This window comes from Rattus norvegicus, chromosome 6 (genome assembly GCF_036323735.1).
Source record: "Rattus norvegicus strain BN/NHsdMcwi chromosome 6, GRCr8, whole genome shotgun sequence".
Classification (NCBI taxonomy): domain Eukaryota; kingdom Metazoa; phylum Chordata; class Mammalia; order Rodentia; family Muridae; genus Rattus; species Rattus norvegicus.
The window spans coordinates 53,609,976-53,631,685 of NC_086024.1; the positions used below are offsets into that span (position 1 = coordinate 53,609,976).

General features: G+C 43.8%; 1 protein-coding gene across 4 annotated transcripts in view; it reads left to right on the top strand.

Moving 5' to 3' along the window:
- Lamb1 (laminin subunit beta 1) overlaps positions 1–20,143 on the top strand; it is a 67,270-nt gene extending 47,127 nt beyond the window's left edge. For 3 of the 4 annotated variants that reach the window (XM_063261658.1, XM_003750137.6, XM_006239997.5), the window contains 10 exons: positions 8,025–8,394; positions 10,709–10,893; positions 11,901–12,142; positions 14,332–14,535; positions 15,062–15,206; positions 16,919–17,126; positions 17,306–17,447; positions 18,367–18,543; positions 19,578–19,737; positions 19,856–20,139. In XM_063261658.1, coding sequence (XP_063117728.1) covers positions 8,025–8,394; positions 10,709–10,893; positions 11,901–12,142; positions 14,332–14,535; positions 15,062–15,206; positions 16,919–17,126; positions 17,306–17,447; positions 18,367–18,543; positions 19,578–19,737; positions 19,856–19,992 — 1,970 coding nt within the window. In that variant the 3' untranslated portion in view covers positions 19,993–20,139. Of the gene's footprint in view, positions 1–8,024; positions 8,395–10,708; positions 10,894–11,900; positions 12,143–14,331; positions 14,536–15,061; positions 15,207–16,918; positions 17,127–17,305; positions 17,448–18,366; positions 18,544–19,577; positions 19,738–19,855 lie in introns of all 4 variants that reach the window. The other variant, NM_001106721.2, reaches the window with a different exon arrangement.
- Positions 20,144–21,710: the final 1,567 nt, after the last annotated feature.

Genomic DNA, 21,710 nt, shown 5'->3' on the forward strand with positions numbered 1-21,710 from the left:
ATGAGGCCAGGAATATTGCCATGCAGACTGGGGTTAGAGACAGAGACAACACATGCAGAGAAGAGGGAGGGAGGGAAGAAGAGAGGGAGGGAGGAAAGGAGGGAGGGATCTGGGATAGCCAGTGGGGCCTCTTATCCACAGCACACATCTGGCACACCTAGTGGCTAGGTCCCTGAGAGCAGGCGGTGGAGGTGGTTGTATACTGACAGAGTTAGGGTTGGATGTCCCGTGTGTGGAGCTTAGCAAGCTCGTGACCCACAGAGTGTGAGCTTTGCATTCATTTCCTGAGAGGTTGTCTATGGCTCCTTTGTGCTCCAGTGCCAGTCTTGATAGTCAGGACAGGCAGCAGAGCCTAACGTGTGGAATCTTCAGTCTCCACTTAAAAGCTGTGGACCAGAGACAGGATGGGGACCGAGTCAGGCTCCTTTTAGCCTTCATTACAGAACTGAAGTTTTGCAGCCAAGGCCACAAAAAAAAAAAAAAAAAAAAAAAAAAAAAAAAGAGGAAGGGATAGGAATGTCAGAAAAATGTAAGCTGTCTATAAGAGGATGAAAGAATTAAGATTTCCTTGCTATCAAAACAATTTTTAATATTTGGGGGTGGCTAAGGCACACATAAGTGAATGAAAAACAGAACTAAAAGGGAAAACACATGACTGCTCCTAGGTTTGGTGGAGGAGAAAGTTTATTGTAGATAAAAGGGAGAGCACAGCCAGAGTTGTAGACATCTGGGAGAGCCCACTGAGGCCATGACCCTGACCCTGAGGAAAGGAAGAGAGAGGGAAACCAGGGTTGGCCGTCAGGAGGCCAAAGGTACAAAAAGGCAGATGACCAAGATGACTGGATTATATCGGGAAGAGCTGGAGATCTCATGGTAGAAAGTGGGGTATGCCAACCATATCCTGTAACAGGAACTGAGGAATGCTGGGAGAACCCGAAGGCCAGGTCCACTTTGTATGCTAAATGGGCAGGCACTTCAGCCATTTGTCCCAAATTTGAAGCTTAATAATAAGGAAGTTGGAGACTTACAAGAGTCTGTTCAGGCCTTCTGTCATACGATTTCTGGATATGAAACTCACGGTCATTCCTATATACTTATCCTTTTAGTGAAATAGAAATTTTCATGCCAACCCTCATCGAGCAAGCCATTGCCCTTGTAGCATGGGCTGGGTCATGGTAGGAAGTTTGGAGCAGCAGATAACCTATGACCTGATTTCCACTTTGCATCATCTGTGTTCAAAATCAGATTTCAGTTTCCAAACGCAAAGGAGAACAGTCTTATAGGTTCTTACAGGTGTACAGTGGAAAGTGAGTAGGCTAGACCTAATGGTACATACTTGTAACCCTAGCTCTTGGGAGGTAAAGACACAAGGCCAAGCAATTCAAGGCCATCCTTCATTCACTACATGAGTTTGAAACTAGTTTGAGCTTCATGAGACCTTCTCAAAAGGTATTCCTTCCTAAACCAGAAGCACTTGATGGGTTATTTGGGGAAAACGGGGCACACGACGCATTTTTAGAGAACCTTTTTAATACCGATCACTTTTTAGGTATATAATACACATATCCTTAATTTTATGGATGTGTAAAATAACCAGTGCAGATGAATAGCTTCTTTGTCACTGCTGACAGATCTCGGGCTCAGAGCGTAAGTAGCTTACCCGAAGCCATGCCTCTAATAAGGGCAGAACCAGAGGCCAGGCCCAGGCCTTGCTCTTGCCTCGTGCCTGGCGTTCCTGTTGGCAGCCAACACTGAAAGAGAGGAAATGACTGTCCTAGCTATAGGGCATGGACACCAGTCAGGTCACAGTGTGCCATGGAGAGAGGCCCCCAGGAAACAATTTTAGCTTGAGTTATGAGGAGGTTCGGTTCCCGCAGATAGCAAGAAGTCTTAATGCCAGGTTGGCCAGGGTGGACTCTGCAGTGGGCAGAGGAGGCCCAGAAGAAAGGGAAGGCTGTGAGGAAGCAGGGACCTCATCACATGCATAAGAAACAGCTGTGTAGGTGAAGTCCCACTGTGAGCGTAGTGGCTAGTGCTTCCTCTGGGTTTCAGAGGTACTGAAGTTGGTGCAATATTGTTTGTAGATTTTCAAAAACAACAAAAGAAAACAAAACCTTAGTGACAGAACAAAAAATATTTAGAAATAATAAGAGTTGGGTTTTTGTTGTTGTTGATGATGATATTTACTAGTTTTAAATATATGCATGATTAAAACTTTTTTAATAAAAGCCAGTTGGATATCTCTCTCTCTCTCTCTCTCTCTCTCTCTCTCTCTCTCTCTCTCTCTCTCCTCACTCTCACTCAGATTACATCCTTTGAGCAGGTTTTATTCCCAGAACATTGAAACCTTACCTATGATAACAGCTACTACCTCATACAGTAACACCTACCACACATTCACTCTTGGCACATTCCCAGCAGGTCAGCCTTTCTCCGCATGATAGCGGCTGTCAGGGAATACTGTGGAAGTAGTTGCCAGCTTATAAATGTACTCAGTAGAGAACATGAAAGAACATGTCATCTAAAATCTTCTGCAAAAATCTATGGAAAGCAAAAACTGCTAGGTGCCATTCCTTTCTTTCTCGTGGTACAAAACGCTGTTTTTGTGGGCTGTGTGAGCATCTCTTCAGACTTCTTCAGTCATGACAGGCGTGCAGTGGATCCTCGTCCAGCCCTTTGTCAAAGGAGATGCAGTCGTTAACTGGTTATGGGCAGGGTCAGCATCTTTGAAATAGCTACAGGCAGCAGAAGTCTGCGCAGTTTAAACTCCTCCACAGTCAAAACTGTGGGCTGCTGCTGTCCTTCTAAATGTGTCTTAAGCTGTTTTATCCCCTGGTACCACACAAGAGCAAGCCCTAGAGTTCTTTTAAGAGTCAGACTTCAAAAGCAGTCATTTGAGCAATAGCAGATCCTACCTAGAAGTGCAAAGCTCACCCACTGTCTGCCACCGAGAGGACCATAGCTGCTTGTTCCTCAAATAGGCTTTTGTGATTTTTTTTTAAAGAGCAGCCAGGTCAGCTGTATCATAGGTTAAGACCCCCTGTGACTAACTGACATGATACTTACAGTCTTGATTGACATGATTCAGCGCTGCCTTCCATGAATCCATCTTCAGATTTCTTTATTTCATTCATCCTATCTGGATTAAAGGATTCCCTCTCTCTGATGTTCAGTTTGTCATAGCGTTTTATGTACTCCTTGGAGCAGACACAAGTGTGGGCGTGCATGTGGGAAGGGACAGCCTTCACTGCTCTTTCTCAGGAGCTGTCCACCTTGTTTTTTGAGATATGATTTCTTTCTCATTGACTTGGAGCTCACTATCGTTCTCTAGGGGCTGTCACCTCACCCCCTAAGGGCTGAGTTATGACCTCTGCCATCACTCTGGACCTTTTCATGGTGGGTACTAGGGACCAAAGATGGCCCTCCTGTTTATGCAGCAAGCACTTACCTAATACACTTTCTCTTGGTGACCTGGAACACTTCTACAGAGTATCATACCTTTGTATGGTGTATATGGATGGATTCAGTGTGGTTTCCTTTTAAAGGCCCTTGAAGGTATCCAGACAGGGGTAAAACTTTACAGGTGATGAATTAGCATGTCTCATGTGGTCCCCCAACATCCCACATGGTGTAGTCTCTTGAAAATTCTAAGGGGCAGCACGTATCCTCTCTGCATAGAGGAATGGAGGTGTCCCATGTGCTTCCCTAGCTGTGCTGGGAAACACCAATCAATTTTTCTCAAGGGGCAGCTGGTTGAACTCCATTTACCAGGAGATCGGTCAGCTGTTCAGAAACCAGAGTCTGAAACGTCAATGTTTGAATACAGCCATCACTTGGTGGGTGTTTGGTAGTGTCTCTGGCAGTTCCTCTGTTTGTTACTTAGTTTTGGACATCTGAGAAATACCAATGACACTCTTTTTTTTTTTTTTTTACTAACTTGAGTATTTCTTATATACATTTCGAGTGTTATCCCCTTTTTCGGTTTCCGGGCAAACATCCCCCTCCCCCCTCCCCCCTCCCCTTCTTTATGGGTGTTCCCCTCCCCATCCTCCCCCCATTGCCACCCTCCCCCCAACAATCACGTTCACTGGGGGTTCAGTCTTAGCAGGACCCAGGGCTTCCCCTTCCATTGGTGCTCTTACTAGGATATTCATTGCTACCTATGAAGTCAGAGTCCAGGGTCAGTCCATGTATAGTCTTTAGGTAGTGGCTTAGTCCCTGGAAGCTCTGGTTGCTTGGCATTGTTGTACATATGGGGTCTCGAGCCCCTTCAAGCTCTTCCAGTTCTTTCTCTGATTCCTTTAACGGGGGTCCTATTCTCAGTTCACTCTTACGCTGATAATCTGCTGGCCTAGGCTGTGACTTAGTTACACCATCAGTAAAGGACTTTCCCAGATGATACCCATCCTTGATGAGAAGCTGGACTTCTTGTAGACCATGTGATGACAGCAGTCATATATTTAGATGGTCTCTTCCTCTCTACTGGAGACTCTTGATACTGTCATTTAAACGTTTTCTTCTTTACCTGCTCAAAATTAAAGCCTCTAACTACTTTTCTCAGTAGGAACTTTCTGTCATCACAGCTGTGCTGTCACCAGCCCACCCAAAACCCACAATTCATATGGCCCTTTTTTTTTTTTTTGCCACAGATAATTGTTTATTATTGAGTGTAGAAGAGAATAAGATGGTAATGTGGGAATATACTTATTTCCTTTAGAATGCAATCCAGGTACTGTTTTAATTAGCAGCTGACACAAGTTTCTAGAACATGTATCCCCCATGGAAAATTACAATGATGTTTCCCAATCATGAACAAAGGAGGAGAGAAAGGTAGTTTTGTTTTTTTTTTAGAGCCATGCAGCCTTGATTTTAATCCCCCACATACTCCATTTTATCTCCACACATGTTTCTCTAAGGTAAACACATTGAAGGACATGACGAGGGGAGGCTATGATCCTCCAGGGCTCTTTAATTGATGTGAATGAAGGCTGAGCTCAGAGCACGTGTGTCTTTAGAGATCAGAAGATCCAGCTGCTGGCAAATAAGCAGGTTTTGAGAATTCACAGAACAGGAGGCTGGGGCTGGCTGCTCCAGAAGGACTCCTTGCTGTTGTTGAGAAGTCAAAACATGCATTCTTACAGGGATCTGCTAGGAAAGGGGCACTTCGAGGTGTAAGGTAGCCATCAGTTCATGACTGCATCTGGTATTTGAGTTTTTCTGTGTATCTTAGATACACACCATCATCCTTGGGAGCAAACAACACAAAGGATCCTCTGAACATGCACAGAGGGTGTTTCTGGGAGAATATTTGAAATGTCTCTTTAAAGGCAGGCTGGGAAAAGCTTTGTGAAATGAGCCCTTGGAGTTCCCAGATAAGGAAAAGCTACAGCTCCACATTCCAACTCGCCCTTCATACACTTCATACTCAGATTAAACAGCTGCTATTCTGTCCTGCCCACCAGTGTATGATCATGGTTACAGTGGTGAAACCACCATGGTCCTCATCACCACGATGACTGTGATATGGCCCTTTTTAAACACGAGCTCATTTTGGTTCTTGTGTTTAGGTCGTTTTGAGCTTGGGGGACAGCTGCATATTAATTACCACATGAAATAAACTCATTCTTAAACCTTAACAGTGCAAGCTCTTCAGCCACCCTGTTAGCCGAGCTCTTCCTGCTCACTGAAAAGCTGACAGAGCCTTGGCCAAGCCTTTCCCTCATTTCTCTGGGTTGTTACTGCACATTCTACTACAGCGTCCCACTGTGAAAGTGATTCGAAGTGAAGCTTGGCCTTTGCAGTCCTCTGTGACTTTGATATGCTGCTTGCCACCCCTCTCAGCCCCCCATGTATCCCTGGCCTGGAACTCTAATATCTGTCTGCTGGGATTAAAGGTCTGTATCACCACCACTTACTCTTCTAAGGGGAGATAAACTCAGAGATTGACCCTGGCACGAGATCCTTCGAGGAACCTAGAGGACAAATGGTCTACAGATCACTCGCAGCTTAAGTGATGTTTGGTTTGATAAAGCATTGCCTTCCAAAACCAGGAAAAGCTAAATGCCTGGTGCTTGGAAGGTTTAGTTCTAAATCATAAGTACACTAAGGAAAGCATATTTTACAGTCCTGAAATTTACTAGAATATGCTAAATTTTAAATTTTTGAATGAGCTATTATTGGAAAATTTACAAAAACAAAACCAAGACAAATAATCGCTCTCGCTCTCGCTCTCGCTCTCGCTCTCGCTCTCGCTCTCTCTGCCTGTCTGTCTGTCTGTCTGTCTCTCCCTTTATCCAGTGGAAGTGTGATCAGGTACCTTGGAGAGGAGACCACAAACACGTAGGGACAGTTAGGGACAAGGGAAGTGGCTGTGGAACTATTTAGTAAAGAGTTCTTGCTGTGTACGGAGTGCTCTCATGAGTGGTTTAGAAAATTTACAGATGTGGAAGCCCCAATTCCTTTCCAGGACTGGATTTTTTTCCCCTTTGTCCTTCCCCTTTCCCTGCCCTAGGACACAGGGTTTGGGGGAAGACAAGAGTTAGCCTCCACCCATCATTCTGTTCTGTGGCGCTGGCTGGGCTTCCTTGTTAAGTATGATAGACAGATAAGGGAGTAATATAAAGCACCTGGTGGCAAGTGCCAGCCACATCCTCCAGGCTGCAAACGCCTTTGTGGGTGAGGAGTTGGACATACGTGCTCCTCGGGACTGCCAGCCCAACTGAATCTGGATGGTGCTCCAGGAGAAAGCGTTGAAGTGGCAAAGCATAGCTGTTGATGTAGAGAAAGTTGGGTTTTGTGCTTTGTCACAGAGGCACTGCCTCTCTAGCTGCCTATTTCTCATACTGATATGTGAAATGCCTCTTGAATGAATAGGTGACGTTAGGAGCTCATTTGGTAAAGGCTATTGAACTCCTGAGTACAAGTTAGTTTTCGGCATGGTGCCGTGTGGGAAAATGACTTAAGACACCCGGGCCTCTTCCCTGGGAGTCCACACTCTGCCTAGGGAAATAAGAGGGCATATTTATCTTACTTCCACACCTTTACCCGGAATGGACTTCAGGCCAGGGAGGCTTTGTACAGATTCTTGTTCAAACTCTACAAATTCTGTGACACGGCAGGTGTTGATGGAAAGATGGCGTGGTTCTGACCTGTGGTTCAGAATTCTGAGCAAGGGCGAGAGGCATATGTATGATAAGCAATGTCAGTCAGCTGTTGGCCAGAAATGCTGGTTTTCCCGTGCCTGGCAAGATTTCACCTTCTGCCATTTGTCTGTGGGTGAGGTACCAACTACGTTGAGTCGGTCATAGAAAAAGGACCAAGTGGTTTCCGAGATGCCCCGGGGTCACTTCTGACATCTTTGTCTGTCTGTTGCTCACACCGAGGGAGGATTTAGTCACAATGGCAGACACCAGGTGGATTGTCTGCAGCGGAAGCGTTTAAGCTGGAGATTTTGGTTTATTCATATTCCCTTGAATTTGGTTTTCTGTTGACCTTACCAAGCACGTGTTACTTCGTTTTGTGGGCAGGTGGGCTTGATTAGTTAGGCGCCAGTCCTTTAGGATGTATCTTCTGGCAAAGGGCTCACTCCTGCAGTCTGAGCCGTCTAGACTGTTGTGTTATATGGGAGCTCAGACTTGGAAGCATGGGTGGGATATGGAGGCCAAGATGGGCTCTGGAGATGCAGACTCCTAAATCATTTCCTTGCTGTGAGACTTGGAGCAGACCATACGATGTCTCTACCTTGGTCTCTGTTTTGCCTAGATACAGGGATGGTGTGAGGGCCAAATGATGTTATATACGTGTTACACATATGCAGTGCTTGGCACAAAGTAAGTGGTTAGGCAGGCTTATCTACTGACCTTTTAAATTGCCATTACTCTTAAGAAAGGGTCAGTGGGTTAAGCCATGTGTGCTAGTGCAAACCACTTGTAGGCTGTAACTGTGATTGGGGATTTTAAATACCAGATTTTGTCACTAAAGCTTGTAATGTCGTCAGTCAACTAGCATTTCTGTTTCCCTTGCAGCCTGTGACTGTGATCCCAGGGGCATTGAGACACCGCAGTGTGACCAGTCCACGGGCCAGTGTGTCTGTGTGGAGGGTGTTGAGGGTCCACGCTGTGACAAGTGCACCAGAGGGTACTCCGGGGTCTTCCCTGACTGCACACCCTGCCACCAGTGCTTTGCTCTCTGGGATGTGATCATTGGTGAGCTGACCAACAGGACCCACAAATTCCTGGAGAAAGCCAAGGCTTTGAAAATCAGTGGTGTGATTGGTCCCTACCGAGAGACCGTGGACTCTGTGGAGAAGAAAGTCAATGAAATAAGAGACATCCTGGCCCAGAGCCCAGCAGCGGAACCACTGAAAAACATTGGCATTCTCTTTGAGGAGGCAGAGTAAGTAGTTAATGAGCTGAAAATCACTCACGGAGGCTTTTAACTTTTGAAAAGCAAAGATTTCCTGGAGCAGTACCTCTGCTAGGTTTTCTAGTCTATTACACACGCTCTGGGCCCCTTGTTTGTCAATGGCGTTGGCTGTGAGCAGGGTAGAGTGTGAGGCTCAGTGCTCCACTCTGCTCTGCTGCAGCAGAACTGGACCTGAGATTGACGGATGATCCATAGAGTCTCGGCTTTGCCACATGTGAGGCTTTGAACTTGGTGGCACGTTGATTCCTGGTGCTCTCTCTTACTGTAATACAAGTGTAGTACAAGGATATTACACTTAAGAAAAATTATGAACCTTGATTGTCATTTTAAGTATTGCTACTTTACTAGGGAACTCCCATCACCACAAATATGACCCTCATTCCCAAACTATTTTTCTGTTCAGCTGTTGTCTCATGGAAGGCATCATTGGTAACATCGTGAAATGTCTGTATGGAAACAGCTTCCTCGCTGGGCTTCCTCTGGGTATTCATTTCTTTAATACTGCTAGTTTTTACCAGTTAACGCACTGAAAGTGCATCAAGTCCTGGGTTTGCTCCCCAATCCAGTAAACATATTACATGTGTATTAAAAACCGTTGATTTGTATGTGGGTAGGCGCGTGCCTGCTATGATATACACTTAAGGGAAGTGAGGACAACTTGGAAAGTCTACCGACTACCGTGTGGGTCCTGGCATCAAAACATGGGTCCTCATCAGGCCTAGCAGCAAACAGCTTTTCATCTGCTGAGCCAACTCGCCAGCCCCAGACAGATGATAATTTTATTGTTTGTTTGTTTCATTGTTTTTTTGTTTTTTTTGTTTTTTAAACTTTTTTTTTTTTTTTTGGTTCTTTTTTTTTTCGGAGCTGGGGACCGAACCCAGGGCCTTGCGCTTCCTAGGTAAGCGCTCTACCACTGAGCTAAATCCCCAGCCCCTTGTTTTTTTTTTTAATTCTTTTTTTTTTTTTTCAGAGCTGGGGACCGAACCCAGGGCCTTGCGCTTGCTAGGCAACCGCTCTACCACTGAGCTAAATCCCCAACCCTGTTTCATTGTTTTGAAGACAGGATTTCTTCGTGTAGACCAGGCTAGCCTCCAGCTCAGAGATCTGCTTGCCTCTGCTTCCCAAGTGCTGGGGTTAAAAGTGCGTGCTGCCACCACCAGGCTAGACATTTTTCTTTTTTCTTTTTTTTTTTTTTTAAGATTCATTCATTTATTATATATAAGTACACTGTAGCTGTCTTCAGGTACACCAGAAGAGGGCATCAGATCTCTTTACAGATGGTTGTGAGCCACCATGTGGTTGCTGGGAATTGAACTCAGGACCTCTGGAAGAGCAGTCGGTGCTCTTAACCGCTGAGCCATCTCTCCAGCCCCCGACATTTTTCTTAACTGCAATATTTTTGAGATCTGAAAAGAAATGAAAGCCTTTTTGAATCAGTCAATTAATAAAAGTGAAACTCAGAAAAAAATTATTGTATATACTCAGTTCTACCAAATCCCTTAACCCTTTTTAGTGCCTGTTCTCTGTGTTGGGTCATCTATGGTATCAGTAAAACCCAGCCCTCAGGTCTTCTCCAACACTCCTTTGTGGCATGTGTACACACAGGTATCATATATTACACACACACACACACACACACACACACACACACACACACATTCCTTAAGTACAGTCTCAGAGAAATGACACGGAAAAAAAAGGAGAGGGGTTTAGATTCCAACTGAAACACTGTAAAGGCCACGTGTTTCATTCTCCGGAGACTGTGACCCTTTTTCAGCCTTTTTCTAAGTAAAGGGGCGGTGGTTTTGTGGAAGGAGGAGTTGGTGCAGCTTTGCTTGGTATAGAATCTGACAGGATGCTTTAGGCGGCTCCTGCTGCCTCTGTGGTGGGTTGCAGCATTGTGTTGTCTGAAGGAGAGCCCTGAGGTGAGGTTGACAGGAAAGGTTTTTGGCAGTTGGCTGGGAGACAGTCCTACACTGGAAGCCTGAGTTGGGGCTTACTGGGCTTACAGCTGCCTACATTGAGAGCTCACCCTTGTTCATTTTACCTCAGAGGCTTAGACTACCTCCATGTACACGCACATGCGCACGCGTGCGCGCACACACATACATACACACATACATGCACAGCTGAGGGTTCACTTGTAATTTTCTTCAAAGTATTTGAGGATTATAACTGAGCTAGTCTGAAGATGAGGGGCGAGGGATTGTACTCGTGGAAAACCTACATGTCAGACTTTGACGGTTTGGGCTGGTTTTAGGTAAGCTTACTTTTCTTTTTACAGGAAATTAACCAAAGATGTCACAGAAAAGATGGCTCAAGTAGAAGTGAAATTATCTGACACAGCTTCACGGAGTAACAGCACAGCCGGAGAGCTGGACGCACTGCAGGCAGAAGCAGGGAGCCTTGACAAGACCGTGAACGAGCTGGCAGAACAGCTAGAATTTATCAAAAACTCCGATATTCAGGGTGAGAGCTTTCTGTGCAGAATCCTCAAACCTCAATAATAAATAACTGTGTGTGTACCCTCTTAAAACTTTATTTTCTAAAAATGTGTTCCAAGTTTTAAGTCTTTACTATTTGAGTCTTTGGCACAAATGCGGCTTAAAGTTCTTGGTTTTCCAGAGTGGGACCTGGGGAGAAGACAGAGTAGAGGCCCAGCTGCGCTATAATGTGGTCCGTTTCCCAGTGTAACTCCCTGGCCTTTCCTTAGACTCCGTGACTACTAAAATTTGTTAATTCTACAAGTCCTTTTGCATTTGAGATTACTACTGCTGCTTAGAAAGTACCTTGAAAATATTTTTTAAAAGATTTATATATATGAGGACACTGAAGTTTTCAGACACACCAGAAGAGGGCGCTAATCCTATTACATGTGGTTGTGAGCCACCATGTGGTTGCTGAGAATTGAACTCAGGACCTCTGGAAGAGCAGTCTACACTCTTAACCCCTAAGCCATCTCTCTGGTCCCAGAAAGTATTTTAATTATTAATATCATGGGCTGCATAATCTCCTCCCCCAAAAGCAAAGGTGCAATACGTTAACAACACAATTAACACATTATTCATTTTGTCTTAGTGGTCCCTACAGCCAAAATGTACTGTGCTTTTTATGTATATAATAATTGTTTGAATGGACCCAAGCAGATAAATAGAAACAGTCACCTGGACATCTCCAGGCTGCCTGACACCAGGATATTTGCCTAAATAAAGAGACAACGTGTGCATAATGGCTTGACTCCTCCTTTCACACCAGGTTTGTCCTCCAGATTCTGACCAGGTGCTGATGGGACATAAGAGATTCATTGTTCATTATGGAAACTCTGCTTCCATAGTTTTTTTTTTTCCTTTTTTTCCCTTGACTCCTAAAGCCTTACATACAGTATAAATCAGGACAAGATACCAAATATGGGCACTGTTTGGTGAGGACCCAGAGACAAGGAGGTTAACTGTGGGCAATTTCCTTTCCTGTCCTAGGTGCCTTAGACAGTATCACCAAGTATTTCCAGATCTCTCTTGAGGCAGAAAAGAGGGTGAACGCCTCCACCACAGACCCCAACAGCACTGTGGAGCAGTCAGCCCTCACCCGAGACAGAGTGGAAGATCTGATGTTGGAGCGAGAGTCTCAGTTCAAGGAAAAGCAGGAGGAACAGGCGCGCCTTCTGGATGAACTGGCGGGCAAACTGCAAAGTCTAGACCTGTCGGCTGCTGCAGAGATGGTGAGGCTTGGAGTTTGGTCTCCTTTTCTGTGGTTTTTAGGAGACAAAACAAGCACAAACCTTCTGCCTTGCTCCAGTATTACTGTTTGCAGACCTGTAGGGGTGACTGCAGGGCTCAAGGTGCTGGGCTACACAGCCAAGCTTGAGGGAAGCACGGGGAACAGAGTATGTGCTTCCCAGCCTGCTCCTGCCTCCAGCTGTTCGTCTGTGCAGCCGCTCCCCATCTCCTATGTCTGCAGAGGGACTTCTCTCTGAAACTAGATTCTTTTTATAGTGTGGCCTTAAAGAAACAAAAAAACTTGCTTGTTCTGCTTTAAGTGGCAGCATCCAAGTGGAAGAATTCAAAATTGTTCAGGGACAGACTTTCCTCTGGTGTTTGTTAAAATGTTCCTTTGTTCCAGTAATATTACCTGGTAAAGATTAAGGTCTGAGCTGGCCTAAAAAGCATATTAATTTCATAGAAGCTTTTAAAACGTAGCTCTGGAGCCAGATGAAATTGAGTAGTGAGTTTAGTGAAAATCAGGCAGAAGGCCAAAAGGAAGGCAAGCCAGGTTTCCCCTGCAATTTCCTTATTATTTTTCATAGGAGGAAACCTGAGAGAACCGAGATGCATTTGTATATATACACCAACATTACTTTCTAGTTTTTCTCAGCCTAGACAGAGGAACCTTTAAGGATCAGGTGGAAAGCCTGCAAAGACATTCATTTATACTGCCCTGGGCCCTATGCCCGAGGTACCTGGGAGAGTAGCACCAAGTATTTCTAGGTCTCTCTCAAGGCATAAGAGGATGAATGCCTCCACAGAGCCCCAACAGCATCGTAGAGCAGCACAGCCCACTCCCTAGCAAGCTGAACTGCTTCTTACTTAAGAACCGTGGCGTCCTGGAGATAGGAAAAACTCTTATTAACCATTCTGAACCTGCCATCGCCCCTCTTGCCCCCACCACATCTGCAGTCTGAAATAGAGAAAAGAGTGCTACCTGTCCTGTGTTGTGATCAGTTTTTTGGACACACTCATTCTGCTTTCAACAGAGTGCAACTTCAGAGTGAGACATGGGTGTGGAGGAGTGGCTTTGGCCCTACAGATGAGTACCCTCTCTATGCAGGCTTTTCTGTAAGACGGCTTCTTGTTTTTTTCTGTCTTAACTATCTTGATTATTCTGTGGGCTCTCGACTGCCATTTTCTTGTGAAGAGATCTTTCCCTCCTTGTGTTCCTCAGTACTTCCCATTCCTCGTTGAGAAAAGCTCGGCCATGCTGGCTCTGTCCCTGTCATGTTTGTTGGGACAAAGCACATCTAGTGTGCTGCCAGGGCACTTTCAGAAAGCACTCCTAAGGCTTTAAGTTCGAGTCTTGAGTGGGACTTGTTTTCTGCTGTAACACATAGAATACAATTATTTTAAAGTGCTTTATGGGCTATAAACCAGATCATTATTTAGTTTTTAACATATTTGCGATTATAGGTACCTTACAGTTATTTAGGCCAAAGAGTTCACAGTATCTCCACTAAAAACACTGTATTTTTTTTAAATACTTTTAGGTTTGGGGGGTATTCTGGTAACTGTTTTCCATTGCAGTAAATCCTGCCTGCCTTCACAGTTTCCATAAAATGCCAAATATAACTTAGTTTCTGCACAACCCTTTCCTTACCATACAGCATGCCTGTATTTCCCTGTTTACATCTGTATGCCATAGCCATACGGGATGATCTCTCGAAGTTTCTGGTCAGGAAGGACTGGGCACTAGCTGGATGGGGTGGTGGAGGGAAGTTGAAAAAGTTATATTCACCTTTGTTCAGACGAACGTCTTCCTTTCCCGTGGGAAATGCGCTAGCCCTTTCCTTACTCAAATCCTACCCTCCAGCCCCCGTCTGTTAAGTCCTCAGTGCTGTCCTTTGCCAGCTTTTCTCGTTACATCTCACCTATGGATGATGCAAGCTTTGTGAGTTCCATGCCAGACAGCAGACCACATTCACCAGAGCACTTGCTGCTGAACTCTCACGTTGACAGAACTTGATAAAGCAGATAATGCCATCCTTCCGTGTTTGGGTAGATGGTAAAGTTCAGTGGGAACAAGCTGGATGGTTCGTGCATCTCTGAACACTTTTTAATGTATCCTATCCACCTTTGTTCTCTGGGCCACCTTCTTGATTTATTCTGAACCCTGTTCCTGACCCTTGGCTTACTACAGACCTGTGGAACGCATCCAGGGGCTGACTGTTCTGAAAGTGAATGTGGTGGCCCCAACTGCAGAACTGACGAAGGAGAGAAGAAGTGTGGAGGGCCTGGCTGTGGTGGTCTGGTCACTGTGGCCCATAGTGCCTGGCAGAAAGCCATGGATTTTGACCGTGATGTCCTGAATGCCCTGGCTGAAGTAGAACAGCTCTCCAAGATGGTAAGTCAGTGGATGGGCTTAGGTTTTGTTCCTTTTTGGCTTGCAGTTGTAGGGAGGCTCTGAAAAGGAGTCAGTTCCACATGCTGACTGAATTCACTGTCCAGTGTAAAAGCTGATGTTTCTGTGTGTGGTCAAAAAGGTGATGGTGAGGTTGTTACTCAGACTAAGAATTTGCTTTCTCTTCATGGAATAGCACTATGTTAGGAGAAAGCAGCATAAATCTTAGATGAACAATAGTTTGAGAGAACATGTAATTGTTTTACCACACAAAATTTTGGGCACTGTTTTAAAGTGATACATTCTTAGACCACCAGGTGTTTTAGAGCCAAAAACAGCTTTGAAAACATTTCAAATGCTAGTGCTAAGAATATTCCACAGGAACGTGTATGCTGAGTGTTTAAGTCTTTGTAAAAGCTTAATGCTTTTTAACAGAGGAGTTTGTTTCTAAGTTTGTTGACATTAGAGTGTTGGGCTTGCTTTAGAGAGAGCAAGCTGGTTTCACAGATGGCTTGTTCTTCATGTTTAGGTCTCTGAAGCAAAAGTGAGAGCGGACGAGGCTAAGCAGAATGCTCAGGATGTCCTGTTGAAAACAAATGCCACCAGAGAGAAAGTGGACAGGAGCAATGAGGACCTGAGGAACCTCATCAAGCAAATCAGAGACTTTCTGACGGGTCAGTAGTGGTTTACTTCTGCTTCAGACACTGGTGTCTGCGAGATTCTGTTTGAGAGGCAAGAAGTCCTGTCTGAGTTGTAGGTAAAGTGAATTTCTGGCAAGAAATAAAATAACAGAAAGTGTTAAGAAATATCTTCATTTCAAACTGAACTTGTAGGTGCTTGTCTGCAATCCTAGTACTTGAAAGGTAGAAGCAGGAAAATCGGGCATCAATGATAAAAAGACTAGAGGAGACCCGGAGCTGCCTTAAGGAAAAATAAAATTGTGTATGCGCATGTACGTACAAAGGTGCCCAGACACCAGAAGGGATGTCAGGTCTGCTGGAGCTGCAGGCATTTGTAAGCTGCCCAAGTGAATGCTGGGCTCCAGACTCTGGTCCTCTGCTAGGCCAGTAAGTACTTGATACTAAGCCCTCTCTGTAGCCCTTCTTTTCTTGAAATAGATGTTGTGAATTACTTTCCAGCACTGCCATACCTGCTGGGTCTGAGCAGCCTATTCAGAAGTCAAAACATTTACTCTGAAAACTGAGTTAGAGTTTCTATCATGGGGATCTTGAAGGAGTTGTTTTCTTTGGCAGTAGCCCCACGGTTTTATGTTCAGAACCTAGCAGTTAGCATTTTCTGTGGAGAAATCTCTAGAGTCTGGTTTAGATTTTTAAGGTTTGTTTATAGCGCACATACTATCACCATGGATATTACTGGTGGAAGACACAGAAAACCCCCAACTGGATCAATTGGTCAAGAAGGGTATTTATGATACCACATAGCCAGGCCAGAAAATAGTGTAATGTCATGGGTCTGGGACTTGCTTTGCCGCATCTCTTGCCAGTATTAAGCCTATCAACTTCATTCTTGATGCAGCCCCATTGTAAGTTGCAGTCTGACATGAAGACAGTGTCTGATGAGGGAAGCGGACCCTTTGAGGAGGATAGAAACCTCTGCCATGCACCTCTGGCCAGGAATTAGTCAGTCCATACATAGATGCCCACTGAAAGTGGGATGTGCCTATAAAAACTGGCAGACGGTGATTTTACCTGATTTTCCAATATTCTGTTAACAGAAAGTTATAAGATCTGCTTTCCAATGATAACTGGAAACAAGATGTGGAAGCCATGACTTGACCATATATTTTCCCCCGCTTAAGTGCTCTGGGGTCCATATTTATGTTTTAGTCAAAAAAAAAAAAAATGAAAACACCTTAAAGAGATCTGAACCTCTGCTGATGGTACAGTCTTGGTTCTTACTGCACTCAGTCCCTTCTAGAATTCCCTAAACATAGGTAACTGATAAGGAATACCAATCCTTTTTTCCTTTTTGAGATAGGGTTTCTATGTAGTCTTAGTTATCCCCACTCACTATGTAGACCCAGCTGCCCTTGGTCTGGGACAACGTGTATAACAACCTCATTAAGTGTAAAGGTTTTTTGTTCCCTTGCAGCTCCAGCTTTAAATGCTGGGCTCTCATCTTCCGTAACCTGAAGCCACAGCTATACATGTACAGTATGCTGTCTGCCCCCTCTGCCTGAATTGTCCTTCAAAACCTGCCTGGTTCCCCATCTTCTGTGATCTCTCCAGCCTACAGCAAACTCTACTGGCACCTCCTTTTCCAAGGGCTTGTCTCTAAATAGCAAGGGTGTGTCTCTTGAGATGGCAGGGGCTTGGCATGTGGCTGAGTGAATCAGCTCTGTGGTGTTTTGGTCTCTGCTTCTCAGAGGACAGCGCTGATCTGGACAGTATTGAAGCCGTTGCGAACGAAGTACTGAAGATGGAAATGCCTAGCACCCCACAGCAGTTGCAAAACCTAACAGAAGACATCCGGGAACGAGTTGAAACCCTTTCCCAAGTAGAAGTTATTTTGCAGCAGAGTGCTGCTGACATTGCCAGAGCTGAGCTGTTGCTGGAAGAAGCTAAGAGAGCAAGGTATCTGAATATACACACTGGCAACCCGGGGTTGACAGGGCGGGATGTAGCCAGCATACTGTAAGAGACTTCTTTAACTAACAAAGGGCCTTTCAGGTGGACATGCTTTCAAAGAACATGCTGTTTTTCCAAGGGAAAAATGGTTTCATGTTAAAAGCATTGTTTGTTCTTCTGCACAGCAAAAGTGCAACAGATGTTAAGGTCACTGCAGACATGGTAAAGGAGGCGTTGGAAGAAGCAGAAAAGGCCCAGGTTGCAGCAGAGAAGGCGATTAAACAAGCTGATGAGGATATCCAGGGGACCCAGAACCTGCTAACATCGGTAAGGAGCGGAGGAAACACACAGAGTCCCTGTAACACTGCAAACTAGTCCTTTAAATAAGTTAGAACTGTTTCTCTTAGCACTTTCTAAAGTGAAAGTGGGTCAGAGATTAAGCAGTATTGCTTAAACAATTTTATTATTAATTTTAATTATTCACAATTGTTTTCCAGGTTAATGGTACACTTAAGAGGCTGAGAATCTTTGGCTTGATTTACAAATTTTGGCCTGTGTCTCTCCCAACATTAGCTTTGATAAATGTTTTGCTATTCAGGTAGTTTTGTGGAACATACCTATCCGTGAAGCTCACTTTTAAGGGAAGCTAAAGGCCAGACACTTACTCAGAGCTAGCTTTTAAGACAGTGCTATCTTTCCAAGGAGACCAACTATAGACGCTTACCAGTTGCATTTCCTCTGGGGGGAACTCAGTATTTCTAGTGTCCTGAGTCTTCACATCTTCAAGCTAATTCCTCCTCACTACCAGAGTCTAACATGGAGCTGACAGGACTGTCTAAAATGGTGACTCAAGTTGCTGGTTTACTTTTCCACAGAATGGAACTCCTCCTCACAGTTGGCTCTTTTGTGAATGTTCTTTAGCTAAACACAGCTTAGACAGCAGATGTAAGGATGATGTGTGCTGTAGTCTCAACCTCCCTAACACGCGTTAATACAGTTCCTCATGTTGTGGTGGCCCCTAACCATATTATTATTTTGTTGCTACTTCATAACTGTATTTTGCTACTGTTATGAAAATAGGTGATATGCAGCCCCCAAAGCAGTTGCAACCCCAGGTTTAGAACCACTCCTCTAAGCTGTCCTAATTCTGTCAGTGCTTCTGATCTAGTGCAGACTACTAGCATGGCAGCCTCCCCTCCCCTGAACTTGACTAACGAAGTCTGGATGGTTAACATTAAACCTTTAGATTGAATCTGAGACAGCAGCGTCTGAGGAAACCCTGACCAATGCCTCCCAGCGCATCAGCAAGCTTGAGAGGAATGTGGAAGAGCTTAAGCGTAAAGCTGCCCAGAACTCTGGGGAGGCAGACTATATTGAAAAAGTCGTATATAGTGTAAAACAGAGTGCAGACGAGGTTAAGAAGGTAAGTAAATCTTTGTAACTTCATGGCTAAGTTGATGAGTAGGCAACTACTTTTTTCCTTACCTTCCTTGACATTAGTTAAGATACGAATAGCCCAGTGACCTACAAAGTCTTTTGGATACATGAATAAAGAGTGGATTATGGGGTAAAACTGTAACCACATAGATACTCTGAGGTATACTCACTCGACTGGTATTCCTGTACTGTAGGAATAGCATAGCATAGTCTTTTTGGCATAGCAGTTGGCCACACCCATTTGAGAACAATGTAAGACAGAATGGGAAAAGCCTGGAGTCCCTTACAGAGAGTAGCTAGTAGAAAATCAAATCGCTACCTTTTGTTTCTCACTGGGAAGGTACTATGTTTAGCAATTTTATGTTTGACACACATTTCATTTCTAAATGTACTTCCAAAGACAGCTTTTTAAACTTGGGAGTGAAGTCAGAATTGTTAAGTCTGTCACATGAGAAGTGTGTAAGTCGACATGGCTTTCCAGTAGTGCATAAGAATAATCTCAGCACACCCTGGGTTGGAAGAGAGGCAAACCCTAGGAAAACCATCTGCCAGCGTGAGACTACTCTTCCTGACCTGTTTATCACAATCTGAAGGCACAAATCTCCTATGGCATTGGAAAAAAATGACACTATTTAAAAATTTAAAACCTCTAGAAGTGATTTTTCATAATCAGTTTGTACCTGTTGTTTCAAACCCTGTGTTCTCTATTTGGAGGGGAGTAGGTGGTGTTGACTGGGCTGGCCTCTAACTCGGATCCACCTCCCCCTTCCAGAGTGCCCGGATTAAAGTATGTGTATGCACCACAGCTGGCCACTCACCTGTGTGTGTGCTACAGTAGCAGGCTTGTAATTCTTAATTTTCCTTGCATTGTTGTTAAAATTACAACTTAATATGAAGCTATTCCATAATCTAAGATGCTTGGCTTCTCCGGGAAAAAAAAAAAATGTCTTTAATCTAAGGTTCTTGAATGTAATTACTGACATAACAGTTTCACCTTTCTGTCTTAAACTGGATCCGCAGACTCTAGATGGCGAACTTGATGAAAAATATAAGAAGGTAGAGAGTTTAATTGCCCAAAAAACTGAAGAGTCAGCAGATGCCAGGAGGAAAGCTGAGCTGCTACAAAATGAAGCAAAAACACTCCTGGCCCAAGCCAACAGCAAACTTCAGCTGTTAGAAGGTGGGTCTTTTCTTCCCAATTGGTCTTTTATAAGGGTGAAGACTTAGGTTTTCATGGTCTTACTTTAAGATCATATGCTATAAACAGCTCATTCTTACTGCTTTTATCATCTCCACAGACTTAGAAAGGAAGTATGAGGACAATCAAAAGTACTTAGAAGATAAAGCTCAAGAACTGGTGCGACTGGAAGGAGAGGTGCGCTCACTCCTTAAGGACATAAGTGAGAAAGTTGCCGTTTACAGCACCTGCTTATAACAGAGGATGGGGCTGTAGGGTGGCTCAGTGACCAAAGTAAACATGCGCAAACTGCTGCCTCGACCTACAGATAACTCATCCTCATTTAATGTCTTTAACCACCTTCTTTTGTATGGAGCTAAATAAAATACATTGGTTTTATATAAACATACTATGTTTCTTTTATTAAATGTTACTTTCTCTGTGAAGATGGACTTGTAAAGCACTTTAGACAACACTAATTTCTATTATATGCATGAACAAGCTAATAATACCCATTTGTTGGGTCAAAAATCTACCTTCTAAAACTATATTCCTTTTAATTGCCCCAGTGGGTATCCCTGGTGGAAGGAAGTTAAGCAGGAAGGACAGACGGTAGTTTATGGCATCTTATTGGTTGCTCCACCATTTCTAAGAATCAAAAGAAGAACCCTAGCTACATCTTGCCATCTAGAATAGGGCCAGAATTGTGGTGACTTAGGCTGTCCATGCTGGTGGAATGAGTGTAACTTCAAGATCAGGTATTGAACAGGTACCTAGTGCAGAACTCAGTGAAGGTCGTCTCCATATAAATGCTAGGTTCTATCAATGACTGCTCAATCAGTGGAACAGCCTGGCTTTCACACCTTCTTCTTAGACACCCCCTCTCCACCCCCCAATATTCAACACAGGTATAAAAGAAGCTGGCTGGGAGGAAGGTTATACAAACAGCTATAATTAAAACAAGGCAACTTCTAATCTAAAGCTATCGCTTCCCCCTTTCACCTAAGTAAGAATGTGAGTAAATACCAAAACAACACACATGCCATGTCTGGTTCATCAATTTTTAAAAACTGCAAAGACGCTCTAGGATTGTTCCTACAAGCTCCTTGCATGTGTTTGTATTCTCATACTGAATGAGAACCCTTCAGTTGGACAGCTGCTGTTTTTGTGTGTCTATATAGGTAGGAGATCATAAAATTATGTTTACTATTTCTAGATTACAGACTTCCCAGAGAGGAGGGGCATGCTTGAAATTTAAATGAACCATTGCCCAACCTAAAACTGACATTTTTAAATTTTAAAAATACAGTTTTCACGTCCACTAATGACACATTAGCACATACAGCACCAACCCTCCTGGTGTGAACAAAACAAAAAAACAAAACCATGAAGGTACTGCACAGTACCAACTCAGACTTGAGGCATAGACAAACTAAAGAAACAATTTCAGCTGCAAACTGTTAAAAACGGTTTGGAGTTGAGCCAATTTAACTGTTTGATTTAAAAAAAAAAGATGTGTAGAAAGGTAATTAAAGTCTAGAAACAAGTAAAGTCTTCCCTTTGAACCAGTTGTGCAACAATATTAAAGCATCTGAGTGGTCACTCTTCTTTTATTTCTTTACAGATAGCTAAGTGTTTAGCCTGTACTTTACACAATATTGTTAGAATCAATATTATTCCCACTTGGCTTAAAACTATATCCTTTAAATTGCAGTAAAGTGAATACACATATTTTAAGTAGTTAGGAGGCATTTATTCAGTACCTCTTATTGAAATGAAAATTTAGATGTAATATATAAAGTGCTAGCGTTTAGTTCATTGCCTTTGTTGAGATAGTCATTTTAACATTTAGAATTCAACAATATTAATAAATATAATTTCGTAGCATGCTTTCAAAAAAATGACCATTTACTAAGGATAAAAAGATTAAAAAGGGGTGCCTGCAGAGATGGTTCAATGGTTAAGTGGTCCTGAGT